The sequence below is a fragment of the Hesperophylax consimilis genome, chromosome 27 (genome assembly GCF_061612785.1).
Source record: "Hesperophylax consimilis isolate HC1 chromosome 27, BYU_Hcon_1.0, whole genome shotgun sequence".
NCBI classification, from domain to species: domain Eukaryota; kingdom Metazoa; phylum Arthropoda; class Insecta; order Trichoptera; family Limnephilidae; genus Hesperophylax; species Hesperophylax consimilis.
Genome location: NC_142862.1, coordinates 23,396,484 through 23,413,131, shown reverse-complemented (window position 1 = coordinate 23,413,131; position 16,648 = coordinate 23,396,484). Strand labels below are relative to the sequence as shown.

The 16,648-nt window shown below is 35.0% G+C and overlaps 1 protein-coding gene across 1 annotated transcript in view; it reads left to right on the top strand.

Annotated features, from left to right (window-relative positions):
- The first annotated feature begins 15,084 nt into the window (after nucleotides 1–15,084).
- The window catches only part of unpg (homeobox protein unplugged), a 28,458-nt gene continuing 26,894 nt past the window's right edge, over nucleotides 15,085–16,648 (top strand). Inside the window, exon 1 of the mRNA XM_089647834.1 lies at nucleotides 15,085–16,425. Coding sequence (XP_089503960.1) covers nucleotides 15,576–16,425 — 850 coding nt within the window. The 5' untranslated portion in view covers nucleotides 15,085–15,575. The remainder of the gene's footprint in view (nucleotides 16,426–16,648) is intronic.

Sequence of the window (16,648 nt, the reverse complement as noted above, 5' to 3'; positions counted from 1 at the left end):
TTGGTAGTTTAGCAAGACATATTGCAAACCTTCAAATACTTTATTGCTAAAGACCAGCTAAACATTATGCAGCTCCTGAAGAACATTCTTCAAGACCTGCACAACATATTGCTACTCATTTATCTTGTCCATGGATGCTGTACAGAAAACACTTTCTTAAAATTTTAATACATTTATGTACAGGTCAACATTACAATTACAACAATGGCAAAATTATAACAGCTTGGCTCATCAAGACAATTAAGGATTAATATTTATTGAGATACAACAAGAAACATCTGCTAAAATGTAGTAAAATGTGGACTCTGACTGGGTATTGCATGTATTAATAGTAAAACAGATTTTTTTTTTTTTTTTTAGAAAATCTACAGGTATTATTACATTTATAAATACAAACATGATAAAAAATACAAATAAAACCCTGCTAAATTCGTGAACGTTATGAATGGCCGTTAAATGGCGCAAAAGAAGTTTAAACGATGTGTGGATTGACTTATACACAAAACACGTAGGCATTGTATTTACGAGTTATAGTAAATAGTATTATAGATATTATAGTTACACGTTCGGTACTGCAGATTGAACACCTTCTATGTCAGCAATAAGTGCGTTTACTGCAGGACACTCTCTATCGTAAGTTGTACGTATTTTGTAAACGTACTGTTGCAGCCACAACCACACAGAGTTGGACTCAATTGGGTAACAAGCATGTAGGGCCTGGAAACATTTAAATGCTACATCTACGGCACGTACCGCCGAACTTAACTTGTACATAAGTTCGTGGTTGATAACTACATAGAACGCTTTTTCGGTGTCACCAACGACGAGGACGAAAGGCTGAATTGTCTGCTTCCACTTCCTCATGTTGGCCATTTTTTGGTCGAGTTTGGATTGAAACTCGCCCATTACCTGCAAACAAAATAATAGAGGGTATTATTTTAGGAAAAAAGGAACAAGGATTAAAAGAATAAATTAGAACTCAGAGTATGTTGCTACAAATTGGAAGAAGGAATATTTTATACATAGGGCCAATTCTGTATAATAAGCTCCCAAAGGTTTTAAAAGAAGTGACTAAAAGTAGAAACAGTTTTAAAAGAGAGGTAAAGGATTTTTTTAAATCACGTTGTTTTTATAGTTTGGACGAATTTATGGGCAGAAAGGATTGCACTTGTAAATATTGTGGGAATGTAGGTTAGAATATATGCAATAAATGTGTATTTATATTTATAGAATGACTAGTTTCAAAGCCTGTAAATCTAGAAAGAATTTACAAAAGGGCGTGTACTTGTAAAATGAAACAAAAAAAAAATAAATTAAATGAAATGAAATTTTGTTAAGACAAGTGTCTATTCTTTCGAGCCGTGTACCCGCAGATAGAAATTTTGTTTAAAACTCACGCGAATGTGAAGCAGGAAGCCCTCCTGCGACTCCAACTGGCTTGGCCGCCATGACGTCTTGGCCTTCGATTTTTTTAAAGAGAGGACAGGAAACATGTACGCCAAAAGTTTCAACGAGGTGATCTCGGTGCCTACTGTAACAAAATAAAACCGAAAATGATTTGCAATTCAAAATGTTTAGTTAAACTTTAATCTTTCAGCTAAAGCTGTAAAAATACTTTCATAGTAGGTATAATAGGTGTACTATAGAGAAAAGAAAGCAAATTGGATTAAAAATGTCACACAAAACTAAAACTTATGTAAGTAGGTAAGTAAGTGTGGTAGTATAGGTATAGTAATAACAAATAAAGTAACTATTAAATGCTTACGCAATGACGATAGCGGCAGAAATTCCTCCGATGAGTTGATAATGCTGCTTACATTTAGGTACATATGAAAACGAAGTTAACGTAGAGGGTCTTGACAGCTGTTCTTAAGAATTATTGTTCTGTTCTGAAGAAGTTATTCCATAGACTTTCAGAGTTTTTCATTGGTGGTTATAGTTGGGCAATCAAATGACGTCATTATTTCGGTTCCAATTTTCGATCTGAGATGTACCCACCTGCTGCTAGCTAAGTTCTACATCGTGACAAGCGTCACGAACACTGAAGGTATCTAGCTAATAATACTGATAATAATTATATAATTTATATTTGTGAAAATTCACCTCAAAGACTCTATTAAATTCTGTACAAATAGACAAAAAAAGCCACTACTTATTTGGCAGGTCACTTTAGATTTAAAAAAAAAAACAGTTTTATTAGAAAGTTTATGGTCTTAGATCCCATATTAAAAATACTGCACATTGCATGATTTTACAGCTTCTATTTTATCCTCCTTGACTATTGACACAGGGTTTTCCAATTAGAGGTGTTATTTTGATATTCAATCGTAAAAGATCGATGGTTTCGTTGCTTGTGTGGCACGTAGCGCCGTCTTGTTGAAAGTAAACGTTGTCCAGATCAATACCTTTCAATTCCGGCCCTAAAAAATCATTAATAATCTCTCGATAGCGCAATCCATTCACAGTAACTGTTGCTCCAGCCTCATTTTCGAAAAAGCAAGGTCCAATGACTCCGCCGGACCATAAACCGCACCAAACAGTCACACGTTGAGGATAGAGAGGCTTTTCAACAACAACTCTTGGGTTTGCCGAGCCCCAGATGCGACAATTTTGCTTGTTGACGAAGCCACCGAGGTGGAAATGGGCCTCATCACTCAAGATGATTTTTCGATGGAATTCTAATGATTAATAATAGTGAATTTTAATAATGTCAATGCGTTGTTGAAGCGTGTATTGTTCCATTTTTATTAATGGCGAAGTTTCTACTTGTCAAATGTCAAAAAATGACAGCTTTAAAAGTAACATCCACCGAAATAGCGGGCTATTCAAAATAACACCTCTTATTGGAAAACCCTGTATTTTATCCTCCTTGACTATTGATAGTAAATAACATTTATTAAAGATTACTGGCAAAGAGTTATACACTTAAAACATCTATAAGAACCAGTTTCTTCATTGGTGAGATTGCGAACATAAATATATTTTGTAACCATATATGTAGAGTCACGTGGGGTAACCGTACGCGGAGTGTGTGTTCGCAGTGATGTTTCCGACAAGATTGTGCCTGTTAAGCGCCCGCGTGTTCCTTAATGCAGTAGCGTTCTGGATCGCGCTGAAGCGGGACATGTGTACAGTGGATGCTGATTTGTCAATAAAAACTGGTAGATAAATTACTTTTTTTCGTGCTTTTCTTAAATTTTTCATCTCTGTTACCGATGAGTGCTATTGTGTAACCAGCTGTGTCAGAGCGACGTGGTCTATTATAATTTTTAGTGAAATATTGTTAGTTAGACAGGTGCAAAGTGATAATTCTAATAAAGATAACTACTAATCTGATTTTTAAAGTTTATTGAATTTTGGTGTGATGGGGTAAGTGTGCTGGGGTAAGCGTTCGCAGTTGGACGAGTGCGAACGCTTACCCCGATAGATAACATTGATTGTATAGCATAATATTTCAACTCTCGTTATTTTTTTACAGTGAAATATGCCGCGTGTGTACGTGAGAAAGCACCCGGAGAGGTCAGTTTGCACTCAAGAGCATATTGAAACTGCAAAAAGGCTTATTAAAGAGGGGAAGAGTCAGCGGGCTGCTGCAGATATTGTTGGGATCAGTGAAGCCACTCTGCGTAAACGCCTAAACCTAAAATTAATAGCAACTTCAATGGGGAGATATCGTCCGACATTTACACCAGATAAAGAGGTAGATTTTTACTAATAGATTCTCAATTTATCGTGCAGATGTCATTTTTTTGTGAAACTATTGATTTAATAATTATTCATTTATTTTCAGGCCGAAATCGTTCATTATTGTAAAAAAACTGACGAAATGTTCTACGGCCTAACTATGCAGACAATGAGAAAAATTATTTACGAGTATGCTGAAATCAACAAGATCGAGAACATATTTGACAACATTACAAAAACGGCTGGCAAGGATTGGGTGTATGGATTTCTAAAACGTAACCCTGTTTTAGCTTTAAGACAGACTACTCCCACAAGTATTGCGAGAGCTATTGGGTTTAACGTTGTTCAAGTTCGGCGGTTTTACGCAAACTGAAAAATGCTTGCAAGTCTGAAATATTTACCTCAAGTCTCTGTAAAAAGAAACTTCAGCAGAAGCAGAGAGATGCAGATGAAAAAATCGTCCGAAAACCAATATTTAAAACCATGGAAATCGGACGACCACCTCTTTTCAAGAAAGTCACACCACAAAGCGTAAGGCGGGAGATTCCAGCGTGCATAACTGTTTAAAGAGAGCACAAAAACAGGCTTCTAAGGACTATTTTGCCCACAATGCAAGGAGAAATATCGAGATCCACCAACAGAAGATTGGATAGAATGTATTGTGTGTAAAGCATGGTGGCATGAGAACTGCACATACTACGATAAGGGGCAATTTAAGTGTGATAATTGCAATGGGGGGTAACTCTTTGCGGTGCGAACACTTACCCTACGGTATGCGTATACTTACCCCGCACACGGGGTAAGTGTACGCAATCGACATGCATAAACTTTTTTATATAACTGTTTGATTTATGAACCATATGAGGTTTTTATGGTTGTTTGAGATGCCTTAATAATCGATCATATTGATAAACAAAAAAAATGAGTAAAATACCTAAAGCTTTTTAATACAAAAATCCCAATGTAAAAATTGCGCACGGTTACCCCACGTGACTCTACTCATATACAGGGTGTCCGGAAACTCGTAGTACAAGCGGGAAACTGGTGAATCTACATCACATTTGGAGTCGATTTTGTAGTATATTTTTTTTTTATTTGAGCTTTCGTTATCGAGTAAATCGAGTTTGAAGTTGATTTTTTTTTTTTTTTTTTTTCTTTTTTTTAATCAAATTCTTATAAATTATTACTGAAGATCAAAGTACCCAACTAATTAAAACTATTTGAAAGTAAAACAAATGAAGAAACTCGGATTTGAAGCATTATTTTGAAATCACCCTTCATTTAACCCGGTGTAATCATAAAATATTTCTGCTCTGCAGGGTTAAAACATCTGTTATTCAACCCTAAACACCAGAAAAAACTTTAACCCTAAAATAGCCGAAAAATATTTTTTTTTGGTTTTTTTTTTTTTTTTGAAAATGCTCAAATCAAAAAACTTTATGTTTTTTGGGTTCCCCATGTGGTGTAGATTCTCCAGTTTCCCGCTTGTACTACGAGTTTCCGGACACCGTGTATATTTAGTGTTCAATTTAACTAGAGAAACCTCGCTAAGACATTACTAAATATTTACCTATAATGTAGGTATGTGGGAGTGGTGTTGGTATATCCAATGAGGCGAAGTGGGTATGTTGTATCAATTATTAATTATTGTCAATTATTTTCTATAATAAGCGAAGTGAGTTTTTTCATCTCATTGAAGACGAATGTGAAAAAGAGACGAAGGATTAGACGACAAATTATCCAATAATAAATAAATAAATAAAGATTTTTCACAAAAACTTTTTTTCTTGATAAATAAAAAAAATGCTGTCTATCCTGAAAAATTGTCGAAAATGAATTTTATAAAAGGATCTAACGAAATGTGATGCGAATACAAAATAGTTTGTAACACATGTGTTGGTACTTGTGATTCCTCCTTCTTTCGCTAACTTTTCGGACATCGTTACAGTGTTCATCATCAGGGCAGACGTGTAGAGTGTGGTGAAGTGAGTGTAGGTATGTATATAGAACGAATAAGTGCACTCGTTGTAATGTCGTATTTTATGAAAATGGTTTTTATCTCGTTGGAGGGTGCATAATTTTGATAATAATATTTATAAAGGAAAAGTATACCTATGTTAGATAGGTACTTACCTATACAGGGTGTATCGGCACGTACCCGACAAACTTTAACTAGCTATTTCTCAGCACATTTGGAGTAAAAAATGTTATGGGCGCTTTGCTGTCCGGTAACATTTTTTTCCATTAAAAACAAAAAATAAATAAAAAAATCCACACTCCGTCACTGTCATTTGCATTGTTTCTCGTGTTCAACAGCTGTTATAAGCAAGTGTGTCAAAAAGTGTCCTCGCTCTTTCGTACACACTAAATAATAATAGTTAAAAATGAGACGAATGGTGCCGTGCCATTTCGTTGTGATTGTAAAAGCGCGCCAACGTAGGTACGTACGTACATTATTCAACGAAACTCGAACAAAATATTGCCAGATGGGTTTTCAAACTTTGACAAAGGATAAAACATTGGTGACATGTGGTGAAAATATGAATAGTAAATTTTTTATTAAAAAAAAATGTTACCGGACAGCAAAGTGCCCATAACATTTTTTACTCCAAATGTGCTGAGGAATAGCTGGTTAAAGTTTGTCGGATACGTGCTGATACACCCTGTATGTACGTGCGTGCATTATCGGATTTTTTTTGTAGAAAGGTACCTACCTATCAGGACAATTTCACTACGTTAATAGTTTCACTCTCCTGGGGAGTAGGTACCTACTTATTTTGGTTAAGTTATTTCTTCACATTGGGGAATAGGTAGGTACTTACTTTTGGTGATTAATTTATTCACCTTGTGGAGTAGGTACCTACTTTTGGTGATTTGTTTCTTCATCTTGTGGAGTAGGTATCTACTATTGGTGATTTATTTCTGTATGTTGTGGAGTAGGTACCTACTTTTGGTGATTCATTTATTCAAGTTGGGGAGTAGGTACCTACTTGCGCGGTTATTTCTTCATCTTGGAGAGTACTTAATTACATTTCCAATAGTCAAGATACCCCCCGATAAATTTTCAAAGAATTTGGTACAGTTCTATAGTCGGTAGGTTTTATCCAGATGTTTATTCGGAACATGGCAATATAGGAAAGAGGACTGTACAAGCGTTCATACGATATTTATCAACTGTGCAAGCATTCGATCACGTTTGCACACATGCCCTTTTATTCACACATTACATACCAATTACCAACAATTACCAATTAAGATTGAAACACATCCTCTCTGGAGTGTATTTCGTCCTAGGCCAAGACGTATGTTCTCGGGAGAAGGTTGCTCGGACAAAGAAATAATGGTCGACCATTCATTAGGCAGCAAAGTCCCTCTTCCCGCCAAATGACACCGATTCCCGGCAATTTGCTTCCAAAATGGCGGACATCCTAACGACTTCCCGCTCTTTTGACCCGCTCATGACCGGAAATCTTTTATTAAAAACATATAAATTATTTGTCTATGTATTCTCGTTAAAAATCACAATAAGATATTAATCGTTGAATCTTCATTGTTTGGACGAAATAGCTGTTTCCCTGTACCTAACTACCCAGAAATTGAACGAGAAAATAGTTACCTACCTTTTCTATGTACCTAAGTAATCTGGAGCCAGTGAGACTCTGGCATCTCCCAATTGGGGAGATCCTTCATCCCTCAATGTTGTGTGGCTGAAAGTAGTAGGGAGGGGAAGGAGATGGGGGAGAGGAAGGTGGGAAATACCTGTCTATTCAGATTTGGTCATCAAACTTGGCTTAAGCTATTTCAAGCAACGTTTCGATCCTAAATTAACGAGGTTTTAACGAGGACCACACTGTGGAAGTATCTATCACTCCGGAACGTGCCTCAAATATAGATAGGAAAATACTATAAACTATTTATGATGAGTAAATTGTGAAATAACATCATTTTACCCCCTCACTCCAGGATTTGAACTCCGGATTTGTAGACAAAGAATGGAACCACTCAACCACGCAAACCGACTACCTGGTGTGAATTTTAACACAACTAAGTGCAGATCTAAATTAATACCTACGTACGTCTAATCGTTATTATTTGTCGTTAGAAATTGGCTCATTAGACCGCCTGACACCTAAAAAGGATTTTAGCAATCAGCAATTAGCTTCAAAGCTTTATAATGTCAATAACATTGAGAAAACTGAAATTGAAAGTTTGCAAACTCTTCAAATTCAAACGCATTTTGTGGTAAAGAAAAAGTTTTTAATCCCATATTGTAGTACCTACCTATATGTGTATGATGTAAACACAATATTTCGGATATGCACTTTCATACATCATAAAAATAATATTTTTGTTAAGTATAGATATACACTCTTTGTGCTCATAAAAACTTTGCCTGGAGCATTTACAATGTATTTGAATATGATTGTATCTTCGGGATGCTTAAGTTTGGGTTATTTAAAATATGCAAAATTAGAACCCCAAAAAATTAGGCTATCTTTAATTCATTTCATTTTGGAGACACAATAAAAAAGTTTTATGGAATCTGAACAATTCATCAAATTTCAACGTTAATTTTCAGTTTCTGTTATTATATCATTATTGACCAGTTGCTTCAGAGAACTGAAATAATAAAAAAACTTGAATTGATCGTTCAAAGAACTTGAAAATTAACCTTGAAATTTTGATGAATTGTTCATATTTCTTTTAAACAACCCGTCCTTGGATGGTTTGGGCGTGTAGAGCAAATGAACCAAGAAATGAGAGTATATTACGTGAATGTGAATGATAAAAGAAGTGAGGGACGCCCGAGGTAAATATGGAATAGATTTGCCTACCTAAGTATATTTTCAAGTTCTGTGAAGTTTCTTTTCAAATTCTATTATTATTTCACTTTTGTGAAACAACTGGTCAACAATCATATAATAACAGAACTAGAATAGAACCTTCATAGAACTTGAAAATTATGCAATCTATTTTTTATCAATTCCATCACGGTATTTTGAAAAAGCAATTAAAATTTATTTAAATGAAGAATGAAGGAAAAAGTGTATTTTCTTTAGTGTCCACGATTGAAAGGGTTAAAACATAAAACGTTCCATTTTAGAAAATTGCTCTTGTAATTGCTTGGCAAACAATCAGTTTCGCCATCTCCCTCCCTCGCGTCTTTGCAGGGCGTTCCTAATTCTCTCTCCTTCTCCCTCTGATCGTTTTGGCCCGACCAATCAGGGGCCAGCATTTTTAATAGTGGGGCGTAGCTCCGTTTATTATTTCGTTCAAGATCACGCCTTGATTTATGGCATAATCACGTATATCCGACCCGTTCTCTCCTTCGGGTTTATTTGTGGAAAGGAAAGAGATGCCGCGAAGGCATAACGTTGCACAAATCAAGAAATCAAAATAATTATTCCGTCAATTATTTTCTATAAGAAGCGAAGCGGAGTTTCCCATCTCAGCGGACGTCAATTGAAGATGAATGTAAAAAAGAGACGAAGGATAAGTTTTAAAGATTTTTCACAAAAACTTGATAACTAAAAAAAATGCTGTCTATCTTGAAAATTTTTCGAAAATGAATTTCATAAAAGTATTTAACGAAATGTGATGCAAATGCAGAGTAGTTTTTCATTTAGGTACCCACATGAATCGATACTTGCGTTTCCTCCTTCTTTCTTCAACGTTTTGGACATCGTTACAGCGCTGATCATCAGGGCAGACGTGTAGAGTGTGGTGAAGTGAGTTCGGAATGTTAATGAATGGTCGGAACAGTGAAAAACTCTACCTAAACCAAGCTAGGCGGATTTACCATACCAACGTTGAACACAGCGTATAAGAATCTAATTAGTAAGATGGTAGTTTAATATAAGAGTATAAAATATTCAGATAAATATGTAGATATAATTGGATCCTTTGCATGGACAAAAAACTTAGCATGCGATACAGATTTTCATGTGAACGTAAGTAGGTATAGGTAGCAGTGGCGGCTCATGATTTTTGAGTGTGATAAAAGGCTTAATTTGAAAAATTCAACACTATTAATGTTAGATAACTAACTAACCATCACGCCGTTTCACCGCAGGGGTAGGCAGAAAAGACGGACAGCCAAACAAATCAATTCCCATTAATATATTGTTTTATATGTAGGTACTCTTCTATTATTCTGACACTTGACATGGCCCGACTCAAGTATCTGATTCAGATGATCGTGCCATATTTTCCTCGGGCGTCCCCGACTTCTGCTACCATTCAAATTTGCGTCATATAATCTCCTTTCACTTATTTCTTCGCTCATTCGTTCTACATGCCCAAACCATCATACTAAAAGCAAGGATATTACTTCCTAAGTACAGATTTTCAGGATATTACTTCTTAAATACAGATTTTCAGGATATTAGAGGAAAGGAAGCATATTCGGAATACCATTTACATTTTAGGGTGCAGAAAATAAGATAAAAATGTTTTTACGAATAAAAGTCGATTTAAATGTTAAGAAACTAATAGTTTATTAGGAAACGAGAACAGAAATTAAAAAAAAAATATTACAGTGCTTTTAAAAAATAAAAAATTAAAGAATGAGAAAAAATGCCTTTTTTTAAAAGTGCATGAAATTCGGAATAGTATATTCCAAATTATATTCACTTTTAATATTTCAGAATATAATAGTGTCTTGTTAATTATTTGCAATAATCACATACATACTCTTCTGTTTCGCATCCGGCACATTCATTGTGTACCCAGAGGTTGCACATTAGGCACTTGACCCAAAGTTCTCCCCTTACATCCTGACTGAAAGGACCATTGCAGAAAAAGCACACTGCGTCTTCATCGTTTGGTTTATTAGTTCCAGGAGGGATGACTATATCAGAAGAGGAACTGTCATCAATTACTTCCGATGCAGAAGAATCCGAGTCAGTAGCAATATCTGTCGTTTTTTTTCTTTTTGGAATTTTTTGTACCCTTGGGCTTGTTCTTGGCAGTCCTCTTTTCCTGTTCATCTATTAGTTGCTTCTTGTATGGAGAACTTGATATAACGGTTGAAACCGCTGATTTACGCCCTCTATTGGATGTTTTTTTCCTAGTTTGCGGAATCGGGGAAACATCAAATGGGGTAATGATAGTGCGATTGGGTCTTCCACGCGAAGTCGACGGCTGGGGTTCAATTGCGACCAAGGAAGGACTTTGTTCTTCGGGTGGACTTTCCATTAAAGCTAATGGACGTGCTTCAACTTCCATCATGGGTGTTGTTGACGCTTCTGCACAATGCTGGACTTCAGACTCTTCAATTTCTGCAGCAAGAAAGTCAGCATCGCTAAAAATATGCCGGTTGAAGGGATAGATTCCACTAACTTTGAATCCATTTGCTGCAATCTCTCCGGTTTGGCATTTGCGATAAGCATTTCCAAATAACTCCGTTATGTCATATACTGACAAAGCTCGTGCGTTATTACGTAGCCACATACGAATTTCTTCGCTATAATAGGCCTTCAGAGGACTCATGAATGACCTGTCGAGGGGCTAAATTTTGTGTGTGCAGTGAGGAGGGAGTGATATTATGGAGACGTGATTCGCTCTAGCCAAATCTACAATCTCCAAGTTTTTTGTTTGGCTATAATGACCATCCAAGATTAACAAAACCGGAGAGCTCTCGCTTGGTTTAGTTTTCTCCATGAAATGTAAAAACCATTGGGTAAATAGGTGAGTTTGTATCCACCCAGATGGATGACATACTCCAACAGATCCAGCCGGGGCTCCTTTCATGAGCTGTAGATTCATATTTTTGCGGGGGAAAATTATCATTGGAGGCACATATATGCCTGATGCGCTCATACAAACCACAATAGTTATAAGAGACCCTCGTTCAACCGAAGTTAGTGCACCAATTTGTTTTTTACCACGGCGTCCAATGATTTTCGGGATTTTACTTTGAACGATAGATAGTCCTGATTCATCTACGTTGAATATACGGTTGGCGGGGTAGTTTTTTTCTGAATACACATTTTCTAGTATGTCGTAAAATGTGTCCAATTTTTCTTTGGTAAAACCGATGGCTCTTGCAAACGAGGTTCCTGTAGGTTTTCTCATAGATAACACATTTTTGTGTCTATTTAGGAAGCCTTTCAACCAGTATCTGCCAGCAATTCCCGATTTAAAAGGAGTTGGATGATTATTTTTAACAGCCACTTGATAAGACAATCGTCGGATATCCATTTGTGTTAGACCATAGAATTTTTTTTCCATTACAAGGGCGTAGTCTACCAATTGTTTTTCGAACTCTGCACTAAAAACTGGTTTTCGGCCAATTTTCTTTGAGGTTAAAGTCAAAGGGTCCGCATCTTTTTCAGATACGAGTCGAAACAAAGTAGTACGTGGGACTTTAAAGTGTTTAGCTGCCATCAAATATCCCATTTTTTTTATTGCGAACAGCACTAATGGCTTCACACATATCATTCGAATCCCACTTCTTCCTTTTCTGGTACAAATTTGGTGACGACATCTCTGTAAAATTAAATAAAAGTACTTTAAAAAAATGAATATAATTTGGAATACTATTCCGATTTTGCATCACATTCCGTATTCCGCATTAGCAACATATAACCTAAAAAATCTTTCTTATATCACATGTCAACGTATTAAAAAATGCAAAAACGAAAGCCATACTATAAAAATATAACTCTTTCTGAAGTGATTTCATTTGTAATGTTATAAAATAGTTTGGAATATGGGGTGATTATATTGGATTAAAAACTCACCGAAAAAGTTTTGATAGGAGCAACTTCACAAAACACGTCAGCATTCATCCGCAGACACAGGAGAACTATTATACCGGCCAAAATCAAGGCTCACAGCTTCGACTTTCAATAGTTATAATTATTACCGATAGATTCCGCCACCCGAACCGAAGATAAGACGGTATTCCGAATTACCAACAGTATTCCAAATACGCTTCCTTTCCTCTACTTCCTAAATACATATTTTCAGGATATTACTTCCTTCATACAGATTTTCAGGATATTAAGGATATTACATCCTAAATAGAGAATTTAAGGATATTACTTCCTCAATACAGATTTTCAGGATATTAAGGATATTACTTCCTTAATACAGATTTTCAGAATATTAAGGATATTACTTCCTAAATACAGATTTTCAGGAAATTACTTCCTTAATACAGATTTTCAGGATATTAAGGATATTACATCCTAAATAGAGAATTTAAGGATATTACTTCCTCAATACAGATTTTCAGGATATTAAGGATATTACTTCCTTAATACAGATTTTCAAAATATTAAGGATATTACTTCCTTAATACAGATTTTCAGAATATTAAGGATATTACTTCCTAAATACAGATTTTCAGGAAATTACTTCCTTAATACAGATTTTCAGGATATTAAGGATATAACATCCTAAATAGAGAATTTAAGGATATTACTTCCTCAATACAGATCTTCAGGATATTAAGGATATTACCTCCTTAATACAGATTTTCAGAATGTTAAGGATATTACTTCCTAAATACAGATTTTCAGGAAATTACTTCCTTAATACAGATTTTCAGGATATTAAGGATATTACTTCCTAAATAGATACAGATTTTCAAGATATTACTTCCTAAATACAGATTTTCAGGATATTGAGGATATTAGGTACTTCCTCAATACAGATTTTCAGAATATCAAGGATATTACTTCCTAAATACAGATTTTCAGGATATTAAGTATATTACTTCCTCAATACAGATTTTCAGGATATCAAGAATATTAGTTCCTAAATACAGATTTTCAGGATATTAAGGATATTACTTCGTAAATACAGATTTTCAGGATATTGAGGATATTACTTCCTAAATATAGATTTTCCGTATATTGAGGATATTACTTCCTAAATACAGATTTTTCAGGATATTTCAGTTCGGCAGTAGGTACCTACTGCACCGATTTCCAGAAAATTTTTATGCAAAAATCGAAAAGTTTTTGACCAATAACTTTAGTTAATTTTAATTTTAATGATTACCTTATTTCAGATAGATATATTATTTTTTATACAATATTCTAAATTGTCAGGAGGTTAGGTACCCACCGAGAGAATTCGGTAATTGAACAGGAAATTAAGTAGGTACCTACTTAGTTCCTTTCTTACCTATCTCTAAATAGTATAAAATAAAGTCGCTATCCTTGTCTGTCTGTTTGTGCGCTTAGTTCTTCTAAACTACGCTACGGATTATGATAGGGTTTTCACTATTATTTAGAGAATTTCTCCCGAAAGGTTTACATATATGATACATTCATATTATATTTATAGAAAGTAGAGAAAATTCCATGTTTTATAATCAAGTCGTAAAAATATATTTTCGGGCACTAAATTGTTAACGCTGGCTAAACCTTATGAGATACATCAAAATAATGTACTACGGAATTGTATATCTTAAAAAGGTCTACGAAATCTACTAACGATAACCCCGGGTAACAGCAACGCCGGGTCTAGTATTAAATAAGCACCTAAAATAGCACTTAAATTATTGTTCACATTTGTCTCTGGTTTCAATATAGGTATTTACTTTTTCAGTAGGCAAGTGGGTGTTATTAATAAAGATATTCAGAATGGAAAAGTTACCATAAGTACACATTATACATATCTACCTACATAGCTAAGTTGAATGACTAGAAATAAACATTCGGGAAATCTTAACTAAAGAAGGTTTTACAATAATACCTATTATTGCATTTTAAAAATCGCATATAGGTTATATCTACAGTCTTCTTTACAGCTCAGTAAAATTTCAGTCATTTCTCTTATACCTAACTACGATTTTTATATGCTGTTTGATATCTATTGCTAAAATAATTCTACAAAAACCAGCAAGTACCAACATTTAAAAAGGTCCATGCATCATAAGTGTCATAACAAACAACGTTAAATCAATCGATCAAATCTAAAAGCTGCCTGATTTAAGTAGTCATCATTGATAATTATTTAACAGGGGGACAGTACCATATCCGTACCTACCCACTCTCTGTACAAACTAACACATTTAATAGCCTATCTGCTTGAACGAAGTAACTTTATGAATGTAGCTACTCGGTGTCCGTCCCGTATAGGAATATAGCCCCTCGTTGGCTCAGTATGTGTTTGACAGTTGCACGAGACAGTGCGCGCGCTTTACGAATTAACCATAGAAACCAACCGTTCGTTCGTTCGTCGCGGAGTTGTACCTATATAATTATTTAATTAAATAAGTACTTTTTAGATATTATTCCGTTTTGATTTAAAAAAAGAATCCATGTTTAAATGGTTGTTGTGTGTTTAAAATTAGTTGGATTAACGAGAGTCAATAATGGTGTAATAAGAGCAAAACTTGTCAAAAGATTTCATTTTAATATAATTAGGAATTTTTGCTTATTTGATTAAAAATTGTGTAAAAGAAAATTAAAAATTTGAAGATTTTTTTATAAATAATAATAATAAAATGTAATCAGTGAACTTTTTTTACAAACAACCTCAATGTATCGTGTGGCATAATAAATAAATTGTTAAGGTGATGAAAGTGTTATGAATCAATTATTTTTTAATAATATAGGAAAATTGAATTATAATAATTTTTTTTAAATACCTACCGCATTAAACGGATCACTGCCGTCAATGTTAAACAGTACTGCCTATAGAGAGTAAAAAAATAATAGTGTATAATAGTACCCACCTGACGGTTATTGGATCACTACCTACATAATTGATTTGATACAAAATAATCATAAATCATCCTAATATAGAATATCCAGAAGAAAAAAAGAATAGGTACATACCTTTTAAGTCGGCAGATAATACATAATATTGCCGTTGCAATTATAAAGATGCAAGTATTTATGATAATTAGACAATACACTTAAAACGTGAAAATGGATGCAACAAAAGACCAAACAGAAAACAATCGAGAAGAATTATCGGATTTAGAAGACAACGAGAAACAGTGCCTTTCTCCTCACAGATCTTCTCCAGCATACAAAAAAATGGCTTCGCCCATTCTAAACCTCCCCTACACGACCACAGTGCCTATAAAAGACTTGAAAAAGACATCGCCGAGTGCCATCAGGGTCCCAAAACCATTTTCGATAGAATCTATCATCGGAAACCAAGACAATAAGCCTTCAAGCAGGAGACATCAACCAGCAAATATCAGAAGTAATTCACAAACTATTGAAGAACAACAGCAGCAACAAAGGCTACAAGAACAACTACCAATTGACGAAGAACAAGAAATTGCAAGGATAAAAGAACTAGTCAAGATGCAGCAGTATATTAACCCAATTAGTCAACAACTGTTTCAGCAACACCACCAAAATGTTCCATCAATCAATTTCCCTTTGAATCTATACGCGAACTCATGGTTCCACCCTTTACAAGGATTATTAGGTGGTCTGCAACAGCAACAGGCTAATAATCTAAACATGGATAAGGGATCTGAAAGATTATGTGAGAGCAATGTTTTGAACGGTGATCCAAATTTGCATGAAAATCGAATTACCTCAAGGTTCGATGATGAGACCACTGTTAGAGAGAGGGGCGAGGATTTTGAGGAAGATGCTGGGACGGATGGGGAGTCTTCAAGAATGTTTCTCGATGTGGGAGATAGGGAAGACGGAAGTGTGTGCGGAAGTGACAGAGACTCTGAAAGCGGAAGTGACGTCAGCATGAGCTGCTGCAGCGCCACAGAGGCGCAGGACCTGACTAACGGAAAATCTGGACAAGGTTTGTGACCCTCAAATTGTAAATATTTATTTGGAGAATATGCTATTACACTCTTTTAATTATCATACCTACAGTGTATTACAATGCGTTTGTTGGATACATATGTACTGATAGTTGCGAATCAGCGAAGTCGAAATACCTACCAATTTAATAATAGCACTTATAATAGTTATGGGAGAAAGAAATTTTCTAGGTTTATTGTTTGTACTGAACATTGTAGGTA